Below are 24,801 nucleotides of genomic sequence, written 5' to 3' on the forward strand. Positions count from 1 at the left end.
AAGGCACCTGAAGCCCCCGGGCTGCACTGCGGCCGCCCACTGCTCCGGGAACGCCGGGGTACCCCCCGTGTGTGTGTGTGCCCCTGTGTGTGTGTGTGCCCCCGTGTGTGTGGACGAGGTCACTCCTCTGTGTGTGTGTGTTCACCAGCTCCCGGACGGGTCAAGAGTAGAGAAAGAGAATAAAGGATACCTTAACTTAACTTAACTTCATTTAAATTAAGTAAAATTTTAATGAACTGGGGTGCTGGTGACACATCAAGGCCCTCTGCCGCTCTGTTCTTCCTCTGCCCTCCCCGGATCACGACCGGATGTGTCGGCTCTTACTCGTCGTCGTCCCCCACCCCCCCCCCCCCCCCTGACCTGAGACGGGCCGGTTCCCGGACTCAGCGACAGGGCCTTCTTCTGAGGCTTTTTCTGCTGTGCTCGTCAGAAACACATGTACTGGAGGCCCTCATTCAGGCTCAGATGAAAGCCGTGGAGGGCAGCAAAAGAATCCAAAGGTTCCCGGTGAATGGCAGGTATTTACTGAACAGAATCCCTTTACGTCAGAAGAGAACAACTAGCTCCGCTAACGTCAGTGCTTGGGGCTTCTTTTGTTGCTCGACAGCAAACCCAAGGCCTTGGAGCGCGACGTCACAGAGATGGACCCTGCACTCCGGTTAATGCTGCAGGAGAAGGAGAGGGCTGTGAGGACGCTGCAGGAGACTGTGGAGGTATACTCACAGGCATGGCACACACACACACACACACACACACACATACACACACACACACACACACACACACACACATCTGGCACAGAGGCCCAACTACTTCCTGTCTGGGATCGGAAGTACGCCCGATCAAAAGTAGTGAAAGTAAAAGTATGTGATTTACTACTCACACATGCTCCTCCTCATCTCGACCTTCTCTGTCCCCTCATTGGTAGATTATCCGCTCGCAACAGCTTCTTCAACTTAACGCAGGGGTGGACTGGCCATCTGGCATACCGGGCATCGTCCCGGTGGGCCGTTGACCCAATGTGGGCCGGTCCGGTCCGCTATGTTTTCTTTTTTCCTCTCTCTCTAAATTCCCTCCAATTGGGCCGGCCAATGGGCTACAGAGAGCTAGCAGTGTGTTGCCAGCATCGACGCATATTATTGGTCTATGTTTGTCATTGTCAATCAATCATGGGCTGACTGGCTCAGAGAGCCCTGACAGTGCTGTCAATCACAACACAAACCAGGGTGGGCGGGACCTCATGGCATGGGCCGGAGTCGCGGGAGCCGGTACGGAGCTGAAAACGCCCGGGTGGTGCTGAAAAACAGCGACTTAAGCCTCTGGAGATGGAAGTTAAATGTTCAAAATTGACAGACCTATTTGGTGCCGGGGTCAACACCCCAGCAGGTGCTGCTGCGCCGGGAGACGAGCGACTGGAGGCATATATGCTAAGTAAGGTTAGCCTGGAGCTAGCTAGGCTGCATCACATGTCCAAAACAAAACGTTTTTACATTGAATGTGATGTGACCTAATTAACTGCATACTTGTGACAACATATTAGCCCAGAGTTGAAGGGCTGTGACTGTTGGTAGTTGTGGTTGATTCTGTTTAAATAGGCCGAATTGTGATATTATGGGTTATTATTGTTCAGATGATTTGGCTAAACTAGCTAACAGCTGCTAACGTTAGCAGTCTCTTGTTGCCATAGCAACAGTAAACATTGACATGGACTAATGAGCTGTTAATAGAGATGCAGAATCAAGCTGTATTGTAAATACAGATGTGACACTTTGAATTTTAGCACAAAATACAAGTACTGTAACGACCTCGCCGGTGACATAATGATGTCGAGTCATTAGTAGTTGAAGGTAGTTTTAATGAACCAAAACCAGGTCACTGAAACCCGTAACATTGTAACCAACGGCAGAAAACCGACACAAAACAAACCCCCGTTACCCCGGCAACCCCCAACACGGTCTCACTCGCGTGCAGGCCCCCACCCTCCTGTTCTTCCAAGGCCCTCCCCCAGCTGACCTAATGATTCGCCCCCACGCTGATTGACAAGAAGAACATTACAATACATGCACATAGAACAACTGGCATAACGGACAACGAAATATAATGTAACACATAACACACAAAGTATTTAACTGTCCCAGGGTCGCTACAGTACAAAAGTTCTAGACTCCCATGGGTTATGTTTAGACTCCCATGGGTTATGTTTAGACTCCCAGGGGTCATAATATCTACCATCCTGGAGCTCCAGATTAGCGGGACAACGTCGCGTCTGAGCCCGAAATGGGTCCCGTAATCGGACTGAGTGTGGCGGTTGGTTGCCAACGGTCTGGAGGTCTTCCTGGAGCTCCAGAGTAGCGGGACAACGTCGCGTCTGAGTCCGAAACGGGTCCCCTAATCGGACTGAGTGGTGCGGTTGGTTGCCAACGGTCTGGAGGTCCTGAGAATCATCCAGGGGAGCGGGACCACTTGGCTTCTGAGGCCGAATCGGGTCCCCTTGTCGGACTGAATGGTGCAGTTGGTGGCCAACAGTCTGGAGGTCTTCCTGAGGCTCCAGGGGAGGGTAACTCTGTGAGTCCGAGTCCGAGATGAGTCCCCTAATCGGACTGAATGGTGCAGTTTCAGTACGCCGTGGACCACTTTGGTCTGCCATCGTCAGTCGCTACGGTCGCTACTCGCTACTGTCTGCCGTGGAATCAAAACAAACCCTCTAGTTGAGGACTCGCCTTGATGACGCGGGCCCGAATGCGCCACAAGAAGCAGACGGAAAACCTTATAAATCCATGCAGCAAACAGACAGGTCTGTCGGCCAATAAGGTCATTCGGTCCGAAGAATTTTATTGGTTGAAGTTTTCACTAAATATTATGAGAGTAAAATAATTGTTTGTTTTTACTCCTGGTGGGTCTGTCTTGCATATTAGAGTGTTATTACCTTATTAATACCAATTTAACCTTATCCAAAAAAAGTGTAAAAATGCAACAAAGGTAAGAGTCCCTTTAATGAATCAAAACAAAAATATCCAAACACTCACTCATTCACACCTTCTTTCTACTCTATATCCTATCATATAACCCTGTTTCTCTCAAGAAGCCAAACAATACTTTTATACAATTCCTCTTCATTAATCTTAAAATATTTTCCAAAGTATACTCCTGCATACCCAATTCCCTCAATTGATTTTTCATACTTTCCCTCTCCATCCCATAACCACTACAGTTCATTAAAACATGTTCCACTGTCTCCTCTACCTGGCTCCCCTCACATAATCCAGTGGGGTGTTTTCCTATCAAATTCATTGTTTTATTTAGTGCACTGTGCCCCAACCTTAACCTTATCAAAATGTGTTCATCCTTCCTCTGACCACTATACCTTATTTTAACATTAACACTTTTTTGAATATTATATAAATATCTCCCTTTCTCCTCACTGTCCCATTTGTCTTGCCACATTTTGTTAACTTTTTCCCATATCAGGCTTTTAACTTCTTCCTTACTTAAACTGATATTCCTTTCTACTTTTTCCTTCTCCAATGCCTTCTTCGCCATCTTATCGGCTTTCTCATTTCCCTTCACCCCTTCATGAGCTGGAACCCATAAAAAATGTATTTGCCTCCCCTGCTGAACGATTCTCGTAATTGACTGTAGAACTTCATATAACAAACCTTGGCGACTACTTGAGTAAAACGACCTCATAATTGCCAAAACTGATGCTGAATCCGTACAGATCACAATTTTTTCCACTGTACTTGATTCCACCCATTTTAATGCGACCAGCACCCCCAACGTCTCCACTGTATAAACGCTTAAATTATCTGATGTTCTTCTATTAAACTCTATTCTTTTTGATGGAACAACTACTCCAAACCCTGTCACTCGTGTCTCAGGTTGTTTGGCACCATCTGTAAAAACATGAACCTACTCACTGTGCTCTATAAGAAGATGAATATTAAAAACACTAGCCAGGTCTATCTGTTCTCTCTCTCTCTTCTTTATATCCAACACAAACCAGTCCACCTCTGGCCACACCATCCTCCACGGCGGCATTAATGGATATACCACTGCTGGACTAAGCTTCAATTCACCCACACCAAACTCTTTCGCTATATCATTCCCCACCCGACCAAAAGGATTCCTCTCACACTTCCCATAAACCCAGCACTCTTTCAACACTCCTTTTGTGGGGTGAGACTCACTGTGCCCTCGCAGATTAGCCCAATAGTTCCCCATCAATTGTTTCCTTCTCAACTCCAGTGGCATGTCCCCCATTTCTACCTGCAGAGCAGGCACTGGTGATGATTTAAAAACCCACTGCATACCCTTAATGCCTTAGCCTGAATCACGTCCACTGGTGATGGTTTAAAGCCCCACTGCATACCCTTAATGCCTTGGCCTGAATCACGTCCACTGGTGATGGTTTAAAGCCCCACTGCATACCCTTAATGCCTTGGCCTGAATCACGTCCACTGGTGATGGTTTAAAGCCCCACTGCATACCCTTAATGCCTTGGCCTGAATCACGTCCACTGGTGATGGTTTAAAGCCCCACTGCATACCCTTAATGCCTTGGCCTGGATCACGTCCAGCTCTCTCAAGAGAGACACTGCGGCTGACCCATACACTACACACCCATAATCAAACACAGATCTAATCATAGCTACATATATGGTCTTTAAAGCTGAACAGCTCGCTCCCCAATCCCTACCAGTCAAACATCTCATCACATTTATTACCTTTTTGCATTTATCCTCAATCTTCCTAATATGGTCTGCCCATGTTACCCTAGAATCAAAAATAACTCCCAAATATTTAAATGATCCAACTCTTTCCCATACATCCTCAATTTCATCCCATCCTCAATTCTTTTCCTAGTGAAAAATACAGTTTGAGTTTTCTCTACCGAAAATCTGCACCCCAGTCAAATCCCCACTCTGTCACCCCATCAATTGCAGACTGGACTTTACTAATAGTATGCATCACATTTCTTCCCCTTTTCCACAAAGCCCCATCGTCTGCAAACAGTGAACTTCCTATATCCTCTGGAACCTTTGAAAAAACATCATTTATCATGATTATAAACAATAAAGGACTAATTACACTTCCTTGGGGAGTGCCATTCCCCACCATATACTTATTTGACAATTCAGACCCACTTGTATTTTTCTGTCAAACAAAAAAATTGTATGTCTCCCTTTTCTGAAACCACTTTGACCACTTGTCAACAACCCTTTCTTCTCAAGCTCATACGTTAACCTTTCTGTCACCAATCTCTCCATTATTTTACATATGTTCGACGTTAATGCTATTGGCCTATAACTAGAAGGTTTACCGGGATCTTTCCCTGGTTTCCTAATCGGAATCACCACCGCTTCCTTCCATACACTTGGTAACTTTCCCTCCACCCATACTCTATTATATAGTTCTAACAATTTTTCCATTCCTCTTTCTCCGAGATGTTTTAACATTACATAGCTCACCTGATCTCCCCCTGGAGCTGAGGGCTTTGCTTTTTTAATTGCTCTCACAAGCTCTGCCATTGTAAATCCATCATCTATTTTCTCCCTAGAATCTACTCTCCTAACGAGCACATCAGGATAATTACTCAAAGTAACTTCTCTTCTCCTTCGCCCTTCCACTGTCAACTGATCAACACTATGCACCTTAGCAAAAGATTTGGCCATCAAATCAGCCTTATCTTTATCACATATTGCAGTTTGCTCCTCTAACGTAATCACTGGGTGCTCCCACTCTCTTCTATCTCCTCCCATCTTCCTTATCATTCCCCACACGTCTCCTACCGGTGTTGTTCTTCCTATCTTACCACTAAACTGTCTCCAGCTTACCCTCTGTGTTCTCTTTGTAACTCTCTCTACCAGTGCCTGTGCCCTCTGAGGTCTGATACTCCACCAGACTTTGTGTATTATGCTCTCTCTTGACTTTCTTAAATGCTTTGTTTCGGGCTTTAACTGCCTTGGAACACTCCTCTGTCCACCCAGGAACTAACTTCCTATCCCTTCTATTTTTACTTCTTGGAATGGATTTACTTGCTGCAGCAATAATTGCTGATGTAACACTGTTATTTACTGTATCTATATCTCCACTAGTAACAACTGAGACCATAACTTCTTCACTGACCAACTTAAATGTACCCCAATCTGCTTTACTATACACCCATTTCTGAATTCCACTTCCAACATTCACTTCTCCTCTTCCTCCTACTGAACAAACTAACACATAGTGGTCACTACCTAAAGATTTACCTGTCAAAACCTCCCAGTTACTGATCCCTGCCAAACTTACTGACACCAACGTCAGATCCAACACGGACTCATTACTTGTTCTTATATCCATCCTTGTCCCATCGTTCAAACAAACAAGATTCTTGTCCTCCATTAACTCTTCAATCACTTTCCCATTCGTGTCCGTGTGATTCCCTCCCCACATTGTGTTATGAGCATTGAAGTCTGCACACCATATTATCCTGTGTCTTTCTATACCTTTAATCCTAACTAGTTTATCATTCTCTAACCTTTGACATGGATTATAGTAATTAACAACAACAAACTCCTCTCCCCCCTCCCATACCTCCACCACTATATACTCTTGTTCCGTTCCAATATCTAATACCCTGTATGATATACCTTGCTTAATAAATGTTGAATGCATATTACTTGTGGTTTTCCTTTCATTTGACTTAAAAAATATTTAACCTCCCGGCCATTTGCCACCCAGCTCCTAGCATTCCACTGTAGGGTTCTCACCATGGTTATGATGTTTTCTCACCGGCTCCTGACTACTCTGTGTATTTATCTCGGCTACCAAAGCCTCCCATTTTAACCCTTCCATCCCCAAATAATCCTTGGCTGCCTTAGCTATTATCTGTATGCTCGTTGTCTTTGATGTGGAGTCTCTAGTGGAGTTCATCACTGCTGCCACAAACATCCCCACCTGCTTCTTATCTCCCCACACTTTGTTCCATCGTGCTGCTCTCCCACCGACTCCCTCGTCACTTCCCTTCCGCCTCCCCTGGCTGCTACCAACCCCTGACTCTTAGCACCTTGCCTCTGTTTTACCCCCTTCACTGCTCCTGCACAGGTCACTTTGTCCAACACTTTTACCTTCTGAACTGCAACTTCCTCTTTCATTATTTCACAGCCTCCAAAAGTGACGACATGTTCACCCCCACAACTACAACATTTTAACTTGGCCCCCTCACACTTCCCATACTCATGATCCCCTGAGCGTTTCGCACACCTCCTCTTTTCCTTACAGATTTTAGGGATGTGCCCAAATCTTTGACACTGAAAGCACCTCATTGGCTTAGGAATGTAAGCCCTCACATAGAAACACAGAAACCCTAGAAATACTCTATCTGGTAATACTTCTCCTTTAAGCTCCACCAATACAGACTCACTCATTTCCTTTTCAGGGCCCCTTGTCATCCTCTTAATACTAATCACTTCTATGCCTTTGGCCACCAAGTTCTCTTTAATCTCCTGCTCCTCAATATCCAGAGAGATTCCTGTTATCACCCCTTTGCAACGTTTCTCTCTCTGCAATCCAACCTGCACCACCTTCACCACTTTGTTAACACCAACCATTGTTAGATTCTTTGTCAGAACTACCTGAAGCTCATCCGAGCAACCGATCAACAGATTTCCATCTCCTAAAACCCAAGCAAACTTTATATCACCGCACTTTCCTGTCAACTCCTTTGTTAGCTTTAACGGGTTCATTTTTCCTATTCCTCCCTCCTCAGCAAACCGGACTATCATTTTGACATCTACCTTTTTCTCAACCCCCTCCTCCTCACTTGAGTCACTCACCATCTCCGTTTCGATACCATCTACACTATTAAATGTTCTTGCTCTTTTAACATCTTTTCCTTCTCTTCCCTGAATCTCCTCTTCTCTTCCTTCCTCGCTACTACTACTGCCTCTTCCCCTACACTGCCCCTTTTCTCCTACCTCCCTTTCCTCCCTCCCCCTACCTTTACTCCCTTTAGTCATCCTATACACGAGATAGAAAAGACGGGAACAATAATAAAAGAGAAAGAAAAGAAACTGGCACCTTTCCGGACCTATACAGGTCGTCGGTCGGAACCCACCTCTAGAACACCACCTAACTCTAACCCCCACCAAGTGATACCCGTTTCCTTTATTTCCTATGAACCACAATCACACAAGTGCAACAAAAAAGCTCAAAAAAGTTTGTCTCTACAACCGGAGCAGCAGCTTCTCGAGCAGCGACCGACCGCGTTCCCTCGCACACCTCCTCCCAGGTTTTCCTCACCTGCTAGAAGTTATTCTATGATGAGAGAGAGAGAGAGAGAGAGAGAGAGAGAGAGAGAGAGAGAGAGAGAGAGAGAGAGAGAGAGAGAGAGAGAGAGAGAGAGAGAGAGAGAGAGAGAGCGCGCGCTTCTCTTGACTTTGTGAGTTTATTATGCAACTTGTTTTGCCTCAGATTGAAACAAAAGGTTTGATTATGATTATTTCCTGGTTGAAGATTTTCACATTGATTTTAATTTCAAACATTTGCATATCTTTTAAGTTAAATTAACAGTTATGCAGGTAGGCCGAATAACAGGTCTGAATAGATATGCATTCTCATATACATGTGTGTGCACATGTATACATACATGTGCACATACACGTGTATGAGAATATGAGAAGTATATGAGAAAAAAAATTCAATTCTCTATTTATGGTTTCATAATGACTGAGTCACCGTTAAAACAAATTGGTTTCAGCTCTAATGCTGTTACTGTCTGTAATATGTTTCTATTTAGATTATTTGTCAGGAGATTTTGTTATTATTGTCCGAGTCTGGTTTTAACTAATGCTGGGCTTACACCAAACGATTTTCACAGTCACAGACTAATAACTGCAAGAGAGGATTTTGCGTTGGATAATGTGTGATATTTAACAAGGGTTTTGTAGTAGATATGGCGGGTGGAGATGCAGCAACCACAGGATGTCTGTTAACTTCCTGTTCGGGTTTCACACCTTTCTTGTCAGCAGCACAAGAAAAACAAACTTGAAAAACAAAAAACTGTACTATTATTCGGATACAGGGTTCTTCCCGTTCGTCTCGTCCCACCCCTAGTGCTAATAATGTAGTGGGCTGGTCTGGAGAGAAAATGCCAGGGCTGAATTTTTCTCCCAGTCCACCCCTGACTTAACGTAAACTCTAAAGATTCATGTTCTAAACATGCCAACAGAGAGTTTACAAGGCATTTTCCAATAGCGAGAATTCCATAAAGGTTTTGCGTTTCCTGGATTAAGGAGATTGTTTTAATTTGATTGGATTCATTAGTGAACCATGTTCCTCAAGCCTTGTATGATCAAAGATAAACATAAAAGGTGTTGTTCCTCCATAACATGCAAGGTGTGCAGCTCCTTGCATGAGTTCTGTTGTACCACATCTAATTTAGATTCACCAATCTAAATGGGGTGACCTTTGACATTGTCGTACATCACTTAATGCATAATGTACGACAATAATGAACACAATCCTAGATGAGCTAGAGAGGAGAGCAGAGATAAGAGGAAGAGGAGAAGAGATGAGAAGAGAGGAGAGCTGACAAGACAAAGTCACGGTACTCACACACATCTTTACGTGTAGTCACTGTGACCTTTGTGTAAGTGTGTAACACATGGTGGGTTGTTCTATATTGGAGATTAATTTACTGGTTCATCAACAACAAACTTTTACATTTCTTCAATGATTTAAAATGTTCCATCAATCTCGAAATAATCAAAATAAGGGTTTTAGAAATAAACAATTTTATTTTTTGTATCACACTTATTTTTACAGAAACAGCATTTATACGGAACACTATTTGACTGGAATGTATCTATTCCCCTGAAATGATCCATTACAATGATAATGTAGGCCCACGCATTACAATATTTGCCTTTTCTATTAATTAAAATCACAAGTGCAAGAACATTGAATAGTTTTGTCATTCAATATTCAGAAGTTAAAACCAATAAAAATGTTAAAAAAAATATATTATTATTTATAAATGTTTATCCTCTAAACATGTTCTACATAACTGCAACTAATTTTATATCTTTAATCTTTTAAATCTTTAAGCGTAAAACAAATAAAGGGAAAACAGACACATAAATGCAGTGTAATATAACCCTTTATAAAGGTTTCTATTACACAACTGCAGGGTTAATTCTTAAAGATATTCTCCTCGTTAAATGACAGCAGTATGACATTAATGCTGATATCTCAGATCTCACATAGTAGAGATTCTAATTCTATTCTAATTCAGGAAACAACATTAGTTGTTTTGGTCGTTTGATTATTTTATTATCAAACAAAGGTCCTAGTCTGTTTGATTGACAGGTGAGATGATCAGGGCGCCAGAGTTTGCACCTGCATAAGAACATGGATCGAGGATTGGATAGAGAGGCTCAGTGAAGGTGCAGCCAGTAGCAGAGTAGATATGAACCCTGGCTTCCACATCATAGAAGGAGACCAGACCCTCATCATAATCAACAAACACCCCCACCTTCTGGAGCTCAGCTCTCAGAGGGAGATCGACATAAGTGTTATCACCAAATACCAACCCATCCTTGTCGAACCAAAGAGTCCAGTAACCCGTCTCAGGGGTCCACTCGATCCGACCTTTTCTGTCGATGGACTCTCTGGCCACTCCTAACAACCAGTTAGTCTTGTATTTAACCTGGACCTCAAAGTAAAATCTCCCTGAGGAGAAGCTCTGCCTCGTGAGAACACATATATACTCTTTAAATCTCTTAGGGTTGTGTGGAAGGGCCTTCACCAGACCTCCATCATGTGCTTGTTTCCCATCCTCAGACAGGATGAGCTGGGGATGAGCTGTATCAGGATCCAGAGTCACATCTACTTCATACTTCTGGACCCTCTTCAGTTCAGCATCATCACGCAGCTTCTTCGTCTCCATGTTCAGTGTCTCCTCCAGCTGATCCAGGGATCTCCTCAAGGTCCCTTCGTATGACGGAGGACGGACCTCCACCGTGGTCCAGTCCCTGGTGGGTGGAGGATCCTTCAGGGATCTGAAGGTCTGGAGGAAGGAGAGGTGGTCTTCAGTGTGTGAGAGCCGCTTCACCTCTGAGCTTCTATTGGTCAGATCTTCTATTTCCTGCTCCAGCTCTTTGATGAGGTCCTCAGATCGTTTCACTGTGGATTTCAGTTTCTCTTTCACCGTTTGGTTGAATTCATCCCGGCCCTTTTCAACACAGCCTATCAGAGCAGTGAAGACCTGCCCACCTTGGGCTATCTCTCTGTCTGCGTCTTTGTTGCTCAGTTCCACTGTGTCTTTTATCTCCTTAATCTTTTGTTTTCTCTCCTGGATCTTCTGTGGAACTTCAGCCCGTCTCTTCCCCAGCTGGGCCGTCTTCACCTTATATTCCTCCTTCAGAGGTACAACAGGATGGGACTTGTGGTCTGTCACTGGGCACAACAGACACACACACACCTGTTCAGTCTGGCAGAAGAGCTCCAGAAGTCGGTCGTGTTTCTTACACATCCTGTCTTCCAGACGGTCCATAGGCTCGACCAGCCGATGTTTCTTCAGCCCAGCGACTCTCTGATGTGGCTCTAGGTGGGTTTGGCAGTAAGAGGTAAAACACATTAGACAGGACTTCACAGCCTTCTGCTGGGTCCCAATACAGACGTCACAGGGAACTTCTGCTGGTTCAACACACGGCTGCCCTTTTACTCCTACGGACGTTCTAAACTGAGCTAAAAGCTCTGATAAGAAGGTATTGACCTGTAGATCAGGTCTTGTGTTGAAAAGCTTGTTGCAAACAGGACATTTGTCCTGGACTTGTTCATCCCAGAACTTTGTAATACAGGTTCTGCAGAAGTTGTGTCCACATGCGGTGGTAACTGGACTTTTGAACACATCCAGACAGATGGAACATGAAAAGTTCTCTTCAGACCAGGAAGTGTTAGCACAGGCCATTCCTAGACACAGACGACAAGGTTTATGTATTGAGCAATTATATATTTCTTATTCAATAACAGGAAGAGAGGTTTTAACTGCTCCTCAAAGTTGTGCTGTTTTACTTACTTGTTCTTACTGTCAGACTTTTTGTTCCAAAATGCGTTTTATTTTTCTCCTGAACGGGAGAACAGCTTCAACGTGGGTTGCTTAGGTTTCGAATGTTGAGTTTCGTTTCCTCAACATGACGTCCTCTCCTCTCCTCCCCTAACACCTGCCTCCTCCCCTAACACCTGGCTCCTCCCCTAACCCCTGGCTCCTCCCCTAACACTTGGCGACCTCCCCTAACACCTGGCTCCTCCCCTAACACCTGGCTCCGCCCCCACGGTTCACTGACGTTTCAAACTTTCACACCCTGAATGTGGGCGCATTCTGTAAAGGCCGTTTAAAATGCGTTGATACGTTCTCTTCTTTACGGCCTTCAAATATGTTCAACCTTAAAAAGACTGGACACAGAGAGCCCGGGAAAAGATTTGTGACTGAGTAAGAGCTGTACAAACACATTTGACTTGATTTTGACTGTGCCTGCCTCTTCCAGATTCTAACCTCATAAAACCTCAGTCATGTGACACGGGGTCGGGCAGACGAACCAGACCGACGAGTTCACCTTCAGTCAGAGCCAAACACTTGCAGCCGTGCGGCAGTTAATTCAACTGAATTAAAATAGGTTTACCTAGAAAATTCAGAAATGATAAGACGGAAGATTTAATGTATTGTTTATAACAGTATGGTGGGGATATAACCTCGCCCCCCCCCCCTTCCTGATACAAACATTCCTTCACATGTTAATAACTGTATGGAGAAATCAAAATGCATGATATTAATGATAATGAAGTCGTAATATCAAGAGAGAAATAAATAAAAATCCAAACTCCGCCTTATTCTTCTTCAACCTGTCCCCAGGTGTCTCTGTGAGGATTTTCAAAAGTTTTAAATGTGGCATTTCTTTAAGATTTGTTGCGGCTGTGGACCGATGGCCCGCCCTCATATGTAAACCCTCCTTGTGTTCGACATTTGTATGCAAACTGCCAGAAGCAGGGAGGGGTTAGACAGTGTTTAAGGATATATGCGGTAATGGAACACACACTCACACTCTCACTCACACTCTCACTCTCACTCTCACTCTCACTCACTCACTGTGTTGGAGCGTCCCTGAAGATCTGTAACCCACCCAATCACCTGCTCACGTTGCCAAGGCGATGGCACTGAGACCAGGCATGCATGGCTTCTGATGAGGACTGCTGTAGTAAACCAAAGAACTCTGATAAATCCCTCTCAATTATTGTGAACAGAGTTAGGGATAGGATCGAATCAAAAGAAAAAATATGAATACTTTTATTTTTCATTAAATTGAATGATAATTGTCTGTAGTTTTTACTATTTAGCAATTCAGGCAAAACTTATTGAATACCTATAAGGTCATTAAGGGGCCGGTAGGAATGAGGAGTCTATCAAAGGGACTCCTACAGCTTGGTAGTAGACAGTGGAGATCGAACCCAGTGCCCTTTGTCTGGGGGACCTAACACCCCACCCAGACACTAAACGGACATCTCAGTCTGACCTCCAGTGTCCTCTCTGCCCCCACGGGGGTCACAGAGCCCCGTGGGGGCAGAGAGCACCCGCTGCCCGCTGCCGAGGCACCACCGCCACGGTGCGGGCAGCGGGGCTCCGGCGGGAGACAAGCGCGGGCAACAATCCCTTTCTCCTCCATGTCGCGGTTCATGTATTTCAGGGAGCCAGAGCCAATGTTCCTTTCCCCCTATTCCTTCTCAACCATGGCTGAGATAACCCCCACTACGAGTCTCGTTGTGGAAATACCAGAGACGTCGTAGAGAACCCGACGTTTGGCGTCATTGGCGGGCTTATGAGAGCGGGTAAAGCAGAGAAAGGGGAGGTAACGTGTCCCCGTGTGACTACATACGGGGAAAATTACAAATCGTCGCGTCTGACTTTTGTTTTTTCAAAGGCAGAGCAGGATACCTAGTGCTCGTATTAAACCTAAAGCCATTCCTACCTACTGGGGGACCATAGGCAGGCTAGGGGAACTCATATTAATGTTAGAAAACCTCAAAGTGACATTTTCATGCCATGGGACCTTTAAGGGAAGTTTAATGAAAATCGTTACTGTTTAAGAGATGCTTTTATTAAAAGCAGCTAACAGTGGATTCAGATACTGTCATTCAGGAGCAGCTAGGAGTATTGTGCATCTTGCTCAATTCAATTAAATTCAATTCAAAGTGTTAATTGTCCTATGCATAAATGAGACGTTGTCAGTTGTGCAATGAAATTCTTCCTTTGTTTCCACAGACTGAATGCCAAGATTTTTTTTACAAGATAGATAGAACAATAATACATTTAAGTTAAAATAAATAAATAAATAAAACGGAATGGTGCAAATCCAAGAAAGCCAAAGTGCGTGAGCAAAATGTAAACAGCTGCGGCAGTCCTGAGGTAGAATACTCCTTAACAACAGACTCCTATCTGTTGTTAAGGAGTCTGAGGGAAGTGGGGAAGAAAGAGTTCTTTAGTCTTGAAGTTTTGGACTTCATACTTCTATACCTCCGTCCTGAGGGTAGAAGTGTAAACAGTCCATGCTGGGGGTGGGTATGGTGGCAGCTCTCCTGTGGACTCTGCAGTGGTAGATGCTCTGCAGAGAGGGCAGTGGGGTTCTGATGATCCTCTCTGCAGTCTTTACCACTCTCTGCAGTCGTCTGCGGTCCAAAGCGGAATGCATCCAATGCACCCCTATGGAAACTAAGCCCAGTTCCCTTTGGGCAGGAAGTCAATCACCCCATGCCATCCTGCCCAGTGCCCCATGCTTATGATCCAAGCTTCTTAACGTGGACATGAGAGTCTTCAGTACTCCCTCTGACATGTTCTGCCTTGGTGTGCAGCTGTATCGTAGCCTGGGTATCCACGTGATGCTGGTGGGTCTGGAGATCTGGACCTACCGAGACCAGATAGAGGTCAGCCCCGATCCAGACGTCACACTGGAACGCTTCATGGCCTGGTGCCAGCAGACACTGTTTCCGAGGACCAAGCATGACAACGCTCAGTTCATCACGTAAGACCCGCCGTGTTCATCTGTGAACGTGACGTGGATATGATCCATCTGTACATGTTGAAACGTCTCCCCTCTCTGATTGGTCCACAAAGGTGAATTTCATTGGCAATACCGTAGGCCTGGCGTACACCGGTGAAATATGTACCGGCCGTTCTGTGGCCGTCAACGAGGTAGAGAACCGTCGTTTCAACACATAGAAGCAGAGACTAGAGCCAGGCCCCATCGGCTGTCGCTCCCCACTGAATGGTACTCAGCCGAGCGTCTGACTCATGAGGAACGTGCTGAACCCTTCGTTGGTTGGCTTTCTCCTCCAGGATCATAACGATAACGCCATCGGGGTGGCGACCACCCTTGCCCACGAGATGGGGCACAACCTGGGCCTGTCTCATGATGCTCCAGGCTGCGTCTGCCGGTCCTCCCAGCCCCAGAGCGGCTGCATCAAGGCCCCGTCACACGGGTAGGGAGATCCCCTGCCTTCTCAGAGCCCTCAGCACCACACACCAGGCTGTGTGCTCTCGCCCCTGCTCTTCAACCTGCTGACTCATGACTGCACACCAACCTACAGCACCAATCACATGGTGAAGTTTGCGGATGATACCACTCTGGTGGGTCTCATTACTAAGAACGATGAGACCAGCTATAGGAAGGAGGTCAACCTTCTGACCATGTGGTGCAGCAACAACAACCTCCTGCTGAATGTCAGCAAAACTAAGGAGATTGTTGTTGACTTCAGGAGACGCCACACTGAGCACCCACCACTGACCATCGATGGTGCGGCAGTGGAGCGAGTGAGTGGCACAAAATTCCTGGGGGTGTACATCAGCGACGACCTCTCCTGGACCACCAACACTGCATCACTGGCGAAGAAAGCCCATCAGCGCCTCTACTTCCTCCGAAAATTGAAGCAAGCACGAGCCCCCCCATCAATCATGTGCACATTCTACCGAGGCACCATTGAGAGCATCCTGTTCAGCTGCATCACCGTGTGGGTTGGGAGCTGCGCTGAATACAGCAGGAAAGCCCTGCAGCGCGTGGTTAACACAGCTGCAAAGATCATCGGTGCCCCACTCCCCTCCATGCAACACACATACAGCACTCGCCTCACCCGCAAAGCGACCAGGATTGTGAGCGAGGCCAGCCATCCCGCTCACAGTCTGTTCACCCTCCTGCCCTCTGGAGGAAGGTATCGGAGCCTGCATGCCCGCACCACCAGACTCAAAAACAGCTTCATCCACCAGGCTGTCAAGAAACTAAATTCTCTCCCCTCTCTCCCCTCAGCCACATCAACAGGGCTGTCAGTAAGCTGAAATACCCCCCCCCCCCTGCTTTCTGCCTTGCTACACTGTGGACTAACTGTCTTTGCACTATTACTATTACTAGTTTAAATACACACCATACAGACTGAAATTGCTGCTATTATTTATTTATTAATCTATTTAAAAAATGCACTACTACATGACTTTTTGCTGCCAGTATTGACTGCCTCTTTGCACAATTATTTGTACTTATTTTCAGGGGCGTTGCGAGGTAGTGTGGGGGCCCCAAGCAAGAATTCTTAGGGGGCCGATTGTTGACGGGGGGGGGGGGGTCGGAGCGATTGTTGACGGGGGGGGGGGGGGGGGGGGGGGGAGGTATTTTTTTTTTTTTTGGGGGGGGGCTTTTGGGGGCCCTAGTAGTGGCCCGGGGCCCCAAGCAATTGCCTGGTATGCCTCATGGGACGCAGCGCCTCTGCTTATTTTATTCATACAGAACTCCTATATTTTATATGTTATTGTCTATCTTGTCTATTTTTTTGGTGTTGTCTCGTAGATTTGTGTTTTTTATATGTTCACCGCGGGATAGGGGGAAACGTTTTCTCGATTCCCTCACATGTCTTGTACATGTGAAGTGTTGACAATAAAGCTGACTTTGACTTTGACTTTGACAATAAGAGCTGCTCCATCCACGTTTATCTATTGTATATTTTTTAACAGTCTGCTGGTTTATTATCAGAAAAGCAAAGACTTTTTGTAACAGTTTAACCTCAGTTAAACTCAGTAAAACTCAGTTAAACCTCAGTTAAAAGTCTCTAGCTCTCAAAGTTGAAACTTGGTGATCGGTGTGTTTCTAACAACCTGGCCCTGAACATCACCAAGACCCAGGAACTCATCCTGGACTCCCGACGGAGCAGAGCCCCCCCTGCCCCCCTGTACATCAACGGTGACGGTGTGGAGCGAGTCCACGTCCTCTGCTGATCTCTCCTGGTCGGTCCACACCTCGGCGCTGGTCAACAAGGCCCAGCGGCGGCTACACTTCCTGAGGGCGCTCAGGAGGGAGCATCTAAACACACAGCCGCTGGTGACCTTCCACCGGTCCACCGTCGAGAGCCTGCTGACCTACGCTGTGTCAGCGTGGCCCTCAGGCTGCACGGAGGCCGACAGGAAGAGACTGCAGAGGCAGTCATCGGCCGCCCTCTGCCTTCCTGAAGCACCATCTAGGGCTCCCGCTGTCTCAGCAGGGCCAGAGGCATCCTGAAGGACCCCCCCACCCCGGCTACCATCACCTCAACCTGTTGCCCTCTGGCAGGCGCTTCAGGTCCATATAGGACAGAACAAATAGACTCAGGAACAGCTTCTCTCCCAAAGCTGTCGCCATACTGAACTCAGATCTGCACTGATGTTTGTTGTCTGTTTGTGGTCTTTACTGTGTATTTAAGTTTTACTGTGTATTTAAAATTGTATTTATTTAAAATTGTATTTATTTATTTATTTATATTATATATTGCTTTTGTATATTATTATATATTATATATTCAATAACATGTGTGCACTTTTATGGAGCTGCTCATTGCATTTCGTTGTACTTGGTACAATGACAATAAAGCTTTCTATTCTATTCTATTCTAAAGAATAAATAAATTGTTTATAACTTAACCTTTTCATCAGAGTTAAAGACAACACTTTTGTGAATGTACTGTTTTGTAGTATTATATTAATCAAAATTTTTATTTTTTCCTTGATTCTGTGACCTTTATTTTCTTAGTTATTATGCTGTTGCATGTCTGAGCCAATAGATGGCAGTCTGAGCTCAATAATGCAGTTCTGAAGGGTTAGGGTTAGGAGATGAAAGGGTTAGGTGAAGAGATGAAAGGAGAGATGAAAGAGATGAAAGGAAAAAAGACAGTTTGGATGAAGGAACTCCCCTTTTTTTTGTATTTACACAGTTACTGAAACACAAAACTATATACGGTAAATATGGGAAGTGGATGCTAAAAATGGGGGGGGGGGCAGAGGGCAGATGTTGTCTACCTTCGTTGTGTAGAAGGAGATGAAGCTGTTGCACGGCTGCTGCGTGTTGTCTGAGTGTAGGGGCTGAGGTTTGAGGAGATGATGTACGGTTGATAAAAGCTGCTTGGAGTCACCAGGGCTGTGGTCGATCATGTGGAGGTAGAACCGGGGCCGTGTCACTGAGGGGCTCGCTGTAGGCCTTCTGATGTTCCCGCTAGGCTAGTTTGTGAACAGCCGGTCCTGAGTCCTTAAACGCCGCTCCAGGACACGCCCCGTTCTCTTCAGCAGTCGTAGCTCACTGGTGTACCGGGGGGCTGAGCGTGGGAAGGGGACGGTTCTGGGCTGGACTGGGGCATGGCGGTCCAGGAGGGGGCTGAGGGATGAATTGTAGAGATCTGCATATTCAGTGACTGAAGGGGCTGGCAGCGAGAGACGGAGGAGGTCAGTAGTCATGGGGACTGGGTTGATGTTTTTAAGGTTCCTGAAACTGATTGGTCTGTTGGGCTTATTGAGGGGGGGGAGGCTCCATTGAGATGGCCTTATGGTCGGACACGCCCGGATCGGGCACCCAGAGATTGCTGACCAGACACATCAAGGCCCTCTGTCGCTGCTTCCTCCTCTGCTCTCCCGTGCCGCTCTGTTCTTCCTCTGCCCTCCCCGGATCACGACCGGATGCGTCGGCTCTTACTCATCCCCCGACCTGGTTGTGGGGTTCGGGGATCTTTCGATAGGTCATGTCAAAGGAGAGTGCTCCTCTGGTGCCCCCGTAGTGTGGAGCGTCACAGAGATGGACCCTGCACTCCGGTTAATGCTGCAGGAGAAGGAGAGGGCTGTGAGGACGCTGCAGGAGACTGTGGAGGCATACTCACAGGCATGGCACACACACACACACACACACACACACACACACACACACACACACTCACATCCACACACACACACACACAGACACACACGCACACGCGCACTCACACAAACGCGCACACACAAACATACACACACACTTCCGGCTCCCACACACATCCGGCACAGAGGCCCCACTACTTCCTGTCTGGGACCGGAAGTACACACAATCAAAAGTAGTGAAAGTGAATGTATGTGATTTACTACTCACACATGCTCCTCCTCATCTCGACCTTCTCTGTCCCCTCATTGGTAGATTATCCGCTCGCAACAGCTTCTTCAACTTAACGTAAACTCTAAAGATTCATGTTCTAAACATGCCAACAGAGAGTTTACAAGGCATTTTCCAATAGCGAGAAATCCATAAAGGTTTTGCGTTTCCTGGATTAAGGAGATTGTTTTAATTTGATTGGATTCATTAGTGAACCATGTTCCTCAAGCCTTGTATGATCGAAGAGAAACATAAAAGGTGTTGTTCCTCCATAACATGCAAGGTGTGCAGCTCCTTGCATGAGTTCTGTTGTACTACATCTATTTTAGATTCACCAATCTAAATGGGGTGACCTTTGACATTGTCGTACATCACTTAATGCATAATATACGACAATAATGAACACAATCCTAGATGAGCTAGAGAGGAGAGCAGAGATGAGAGGAAGAGGAGAAGAGATGAGAAGAGAGGAGAGCTGACCAGACAAAGTCACAGTACTCACACACATCTTTACGTGTAGTCACTGTGACCTTTGTGTAAGTGTGTAACACATGGTGGGTTGTTGTATATTGGAGATTAATTTACTGGTTCATCAACAACAAACTTTTACATTTCTTCAATGATTTAAAACGTTCCATCAATCTCGAAATAATCAAAATAAGGGTTTTAGAAATAAACAATTTTATTTTTTGTATCACACTTATTTTTTACAGAAACAGCATTTATACTGAACACTATTTGACTGGAAAGTATCTATTCCCCTGAAATGATCCATTACAATGATAATGTAGGCCCACGCATTACAATATTTGCCTTTTCTATTTATTAAAATCACAAGTGCAAGAACATTGAATTGTTTTGTCATTCAATATTCAGAAGTAAAAACCAATAGAAATGTTAAAAAATATATATTATTATTTATAAATGTTTATCCTCCAAACATGTTCTACATAACTTCAACTAATTTTATATCTTTAATCTTTTAAATCTTTAAGCGTAAAACAAATAAAGGGAAAACAGACACATAAATGCAGTGTAATATAACCCTTTATAAAGGTTTCTATTACACAACTGCAGGGTTAATTCTTAAAGATATTCTCCGCGTTAAATGACAGCAGTATGACATTAATGCTGATATCTCAGATCTCACATAGTAGAGATTCTAATTCTATTCTAATTCAGGAAACAACATTAGTTGTTTTGGTCGTTTGATTATTTTATTATCAAACAAAGGTCCTAGTCTGTTTGATTGACAGGTGAGATGGTCAGGGGGCCAGAGATTCCATAGGAACATGGATTGAGGATTGGACAGAGAGGCTCAGTGAAGGTGCAGCCAGTAGCAGAGTAGATATGAACCCTGGCTTCCACATCATAGAAGGAGACCAGACCCTGATCATAATCAACAAACACCCCCACCTTCTGGAGCCCAGCTCTCAGGGGGAGACCGACAGAAAGGTTATCATTAAATGCCAACCCATCCTCGTCGTAGTCCAGAGTCCAGTAACCCGTCTCAGGGGTCATCTCTGTCTTATCTTTTCTGTCGATGGACTCTCTGGCCACTCCTAACACCCAGTCAGTCTTGTATTTAACCTGGACCTCGAAGTAAAATCTCCCTGAGGAGAAGCTCTGCCTCGTGAGAACACATGTATACCCTGTAATTCTCTTAGGGTTGTGTGGAAGGGCCTTCACCGAACCTCCATCATGTACTTGTTTCCCATCCTCAGACAGGATGAGCCTGGGATGAGCTGTATCAGGATCCAGAGTCACATCTACTTCATACTGCTGGACCCACTTCAGTTCAGCATCACACTTCTTCATCTCCATGTTCAGTGTCTCCTCCAGCTGATCCAGGGATCTCCTCAAGGTCCCTACGTATGACGGAGGACCGACCTCCAACGTGGTCCAGTCCCTGGTGGGTGGAGGATCCTTCAGGGATCTGAAGGCCTGGAGGAAGTGGAGGTGGTCTTCAGTGTGTGAGAGCCGCTTCACCTTTGAGCTTTGATTGGTCAGATCTTCTATTTCCTGCTCCAGCTCTTTGATGAGGTCCTCAGATCGTTTCACTGTGGATTTCAGTTTCTCTTTCACCGTTTGGTTGAATTCATCCCGGCCCATTTCAACACATCCTATCAGAGCAGTGAAGACCTGCCCACCTTGGGCTATCTCTCTGTCTGCGTCTTTGTTGCTCAGTTCCACTGCGTCTTTGATCTCCTTAATCTTTTGTTTTCTCGCCTGGATCTTCTGTGGAACTTCAGCCCCTCTCTTCCCCAGCTGGACCGTCTTCACCTTATATTCCTCCTTCAGAGGTACAACAGGATGGGACTTGTGGTCTGTCACTGGGCACAACAGACACACACACACCTGTTCAGTCTGGCAGAAGAGCTCCAGAAGTCGGTCGTGTTTCTTACACATCCTGTCTTCCAGACGGTCCATTGGCTCGACCAGCCGATGTTTCTGCAGGCCAGCGACTCTCTGATGTGGCTCCAGGTGGGTTTGGCAGTAAGAGGTAAAACACATTAGACAGGACTTCACAGCCTTCTGCTGGGTCCCAATACAGACGTCACAGGGAACTTCTGCTGGTTCAACACACGGCTGCCCTTTTACTCCTACGGACGTTCTAAACTGAGCTAAAAGCTCTGATAAGAAGGTATTGACCTGTAGATCAGGTCTTGTGTTGAAAAGCTTGTTGCAAATAGGACATTTGTACTGGACTTGTTCATCCCAGAACTTTGTAATACAGGTTCTGCAGAAGTTGTGTCCACATGCGGTGGTAACTGGACTGTTGAACACATCCAGACAGATGGAACATGAAAAGTTCTCTTCAGACCAGGAAGTGTTAGCACAGGCCATTCCTAGACACAGACGACAAGGTTTATTTATTGAGCAATTATATATTTCTTATTCAATAACAGGAAGAGAGGTTTTAACTGCTCCTCAAAGTTGTGCTGTTTTACTTACTTGTTCTTACTGTCAGACTTTTTGTTCCAAAATGCGTTTTATTTTTCTCCTGAACGGGAGAACAGCTTCGACGTGGGTTGCTTTGGTTTCGAATGTTGAGTTTCGTTTCCTCAACATGACGTCCTCTCCTCTCCTCCCCTAACACCTGGCTCCTCCCGTAACACCTGGCTCCGCCCCCACGTTTCACTGACGTTTCAAACTTTCACACCCTGAATGTGGGCGCATTCTGTAAAGGCCGTTTAAAATGCGTTGATACGTTCTCTTCTTTACGGCTTTCAAATATGTTCAACCTTAAAAAGACTGGACACAGAGAGCCCGGGAAAAGATTTGTGACTGAGTAAGAGCTGTACAAACACATTTGACTTGATTTTGACTGTGCCTGCCTCTCCCAGATTCTAACCTCATAAAACCTCAGTCATGTGACTCGGGGTCGGGCAGACGAACCAGACCGACGAGTTCACCTTCAGTCAGAGCCAAACACTTGCAGCCGTGCGGCAGTTAATTCCACTGAATTAAAATAGGTTTACCTAGAAAATTCACAAATGATAAGACGGAAGATTTAATGCATTGTTTATAACAGTATGGTGGGGATATAACCTCGCCCCCCCCCCCCTTCCTGATACAAACATTCCTTCACATGTTAATAACAGTATGGAGAAATCAAAATGCATGATATTAATGATAATGAAGTCGTAATATCAAGAGAGAAATAAATAAAAATCCAAACTCCGCCTTATTCAACCTGTCCACAGGTGTCTCTGTGAAGATTTTTTTCAAGATTTTTAAATTTGGCATTTCTTTAAGATTTGTTGCGGCTGTGGACCGATGGCCCGCCCTCATATGTAAACCCTCCTTGTGTTTGACATTTGTATGCAAACTGCCAGAAGCAGGGAGGGGTTAGACCGTGTTTAAGGATATATGCGGCAATGGAACACACACTCACACTCTCACACTCTCACTCACACTCTCACTCTCACTCTCACTCTCACTCACTCACTGTGTTGGACCGTCCCTGAAGATCTGTAACCCAATCACCTGCTCACGTTGCCAAGGCGATGGCACTGAGACCAGGCATGCATGGCTTCTGATGAGGACTGCTGTAGTAAACCAAAGAACTCTGATAAATCCCTCTCAATTATTGTGAACAGAGTTAGGGATAGGATCGAATCAAAAGAAAAAATATGAATACTTTTATTTTTCATCAAATTGAATGAGAATTGTCTGTACTTTTTACTATTTAGCAATTCAGGCAAAACTTATTGAATACCTATAAGGTCATTAAGGGGCCGGTAGGAATGAGGAGTCTATCAAAGGGACTCCTACAGCTTGGTAGTAGACAGTGGAGATCGAACCCAGTGCCCTTTGTCTGGGGGACCTAACACCCCACCCAGACACTAAACGGACATCTCAGTCTGACCTCCAGCGTCCTCTCTGCCCCCACGGGGGTCACTGAGCCCCGTGGGGGCAGAGAGCACCCGCTGCCCGCTGCCGAGGCACCACCGCCATGGTGCGGGCAGCGGGCAGCGGGGCTCCGGCGGGAGACAAGCTGGGGCAACAATCCCTTTCTCCTCCATGTCGCGGTTCATGTACTTCAGGGAGCCAGAGCCAATGTTCCTTTCCCCCTATTCCTTCTCCACCATGGCTGAGATAACCCCCACTACGAGTCTCGTTGTGGCAGTACAGCAGCACGGTTATCCAAATAACCGATCGTACCGATAACGCCATCGGGGTGGCGACCACCTGCGTGTTGTCTGAGTGTAGGGGGCTGAGGTTTGAGGAGATGATGTACGGTTGATAAAAGCTGCTTGGAGTTACCAGGGCTGTGGTCGATCATGTGGGGGTAGAACCGGGGCCGTGTCACTGAGGGGCTCGCTGTAGGCCTTCTGATGTTCCCGCTAGGCTAGTTTGTGAACAGCCGGTCCTGAGTCCTTAAACGCCGCTCCAGGACACGCCCCGTTCTCTTCAGCAGTCGTAGCTCACTGGTGTACCGGGGGGCTGAGCGCGGGAAGGGGATGGTTCTGGGCTGGACTGGGGCATGGCGGTCCAGGAGGGGCCTGAGGGATGAACTGTAGAGATCCACAGATTCAGTGACTGAAGGGGGGCTGGCAGCGAGAGACGGAGGAGGTCAGTAGTCATGGGCACTGGGTTGATGTTTTTAAGGTTCCTGAAACTGATTTGTCTGTTGGGCTTATTGAGGGGGGGGGGGGGGGGGGGGCTCTCCATTGAGATGGCCTTATATGGTCAGTAGCGGTTCCTGTCCGAGCTCACCAGGGAGGCAAACATGAACGCGCATTTATGAACGTGCGCAGTGCACCCGCACATTCATGACTTTTCTGAAGCGTAGGCCTAAACAACTTTCATAACAAAAATAAACTAGACACTTAACAGTGCATGAAGGAAATATAACATGC

The 24,801-nt window shown here is 45.9% G+C and overlaps 4 protein-coding genes across 7 annotated transcripts in view; all 4 read right to left on the bottom strand.

Moving 5' to 3' along the window:
• The window catches only part of LOC132473501 (E3 ubiquitin-protein ligase TRIM39-like), a 65,768-nt gene that overhangs the window by 30,997 nt on the left and 9,970 nt on the right, over window positions 1-24,801 (bottom strand). Inside the window, exons 1-3 of one of the 3 annotated variants that reach the window (XM_060073666.1) lie at window positions 22,391-22,553; window positions 19,115-22,284; window positions 18,791-19,002 (exon numbers count right to left, since the gene is read on the bottom strand). In XM_060073666.1, the coding sequence (XP_059929649.1) occupies window positions 20,672-22,282 (1,611 nt within the window). In that variant the 5' untranslated portion in view covers window positions 22,283-22,284; window positions 22,391-22,553 and the 3' untranslated portion in view covers window positions 18,791-19,002; window positions 19,115-20,671. Of the gene's footprint in view, window positions 1-18,790; window positions 19,003-19,114; window positions 22,285-22,390; window positions 22,554-24,801 lie in introns of those variants that run through there. The other 2 variants (XM_060073667.1, XM_060073665.1) reach the window with 2 other exon arrangements.
• Window positions 1-24,801, bottom strand: part of LOC132473507 (zinc finger protein RFP-like) — a 46,614-nt gene that overhangs the window by 12,001 nt on the left and 9,812 nt on the right. The window lies entirely within an intron of this gene.
• The window catches only part of LOC132473505 (E3 ubiquitin-protein ligase TRIM39-like), a 48,273-nt gene that overhangs the window by 3,601 nt on the left and 19,871 nt on the right, over window positions 1-24,801 (bottom strand). The window lies entirely within an intron of this gene.
• LOC132473504 (E3 ubiquitin-protein ligase TRIM39-like) lies at window positions 9,759-12,235 on the bottom strand. Its single transcript, XM_060073669.1, has 2 exons — window positions 12,061-12,235; window positions 9,759-11,954 (listed from the first exon to the last, which is right to left on the bottom strand). The coding sequence occupies exon 2, from the start codon at window positions 11,950-11,952 to the stop codon at window positions 10,330-10,332; it is 1,623 nt and encodes a 540-aa protein (XP_059929652.1). The 5' UTR covers window positions 11,953-11,954; window positions 12,061-12,235; the 3' UTR covers window positions 9,759-10,329.

This window comes from Gadus macrocephalus, chromosome 15 (genome assembly GCF_031168955.1).
Source record: "Gadus macrocephalus chromosome 15, ASM3116895v1".
NCBI classification, from domain to species: domain Eukaryota; kingdom Metazoa; phylum Chordata; class Actinopteri; order Gadiformes; family Gadidae; genus Gadus; species Gadus macrocephalus.

What these genes read in the sequence shown, in the direction of transcription:
- LOC132473504 (XM_060073669.1), bottom strand. Translation starts at nt 11,952, where the DNA reads ATGGCCTGTGCTAACACTTCCTGGTCTGAAGAGAACTTTTCATGTTCC.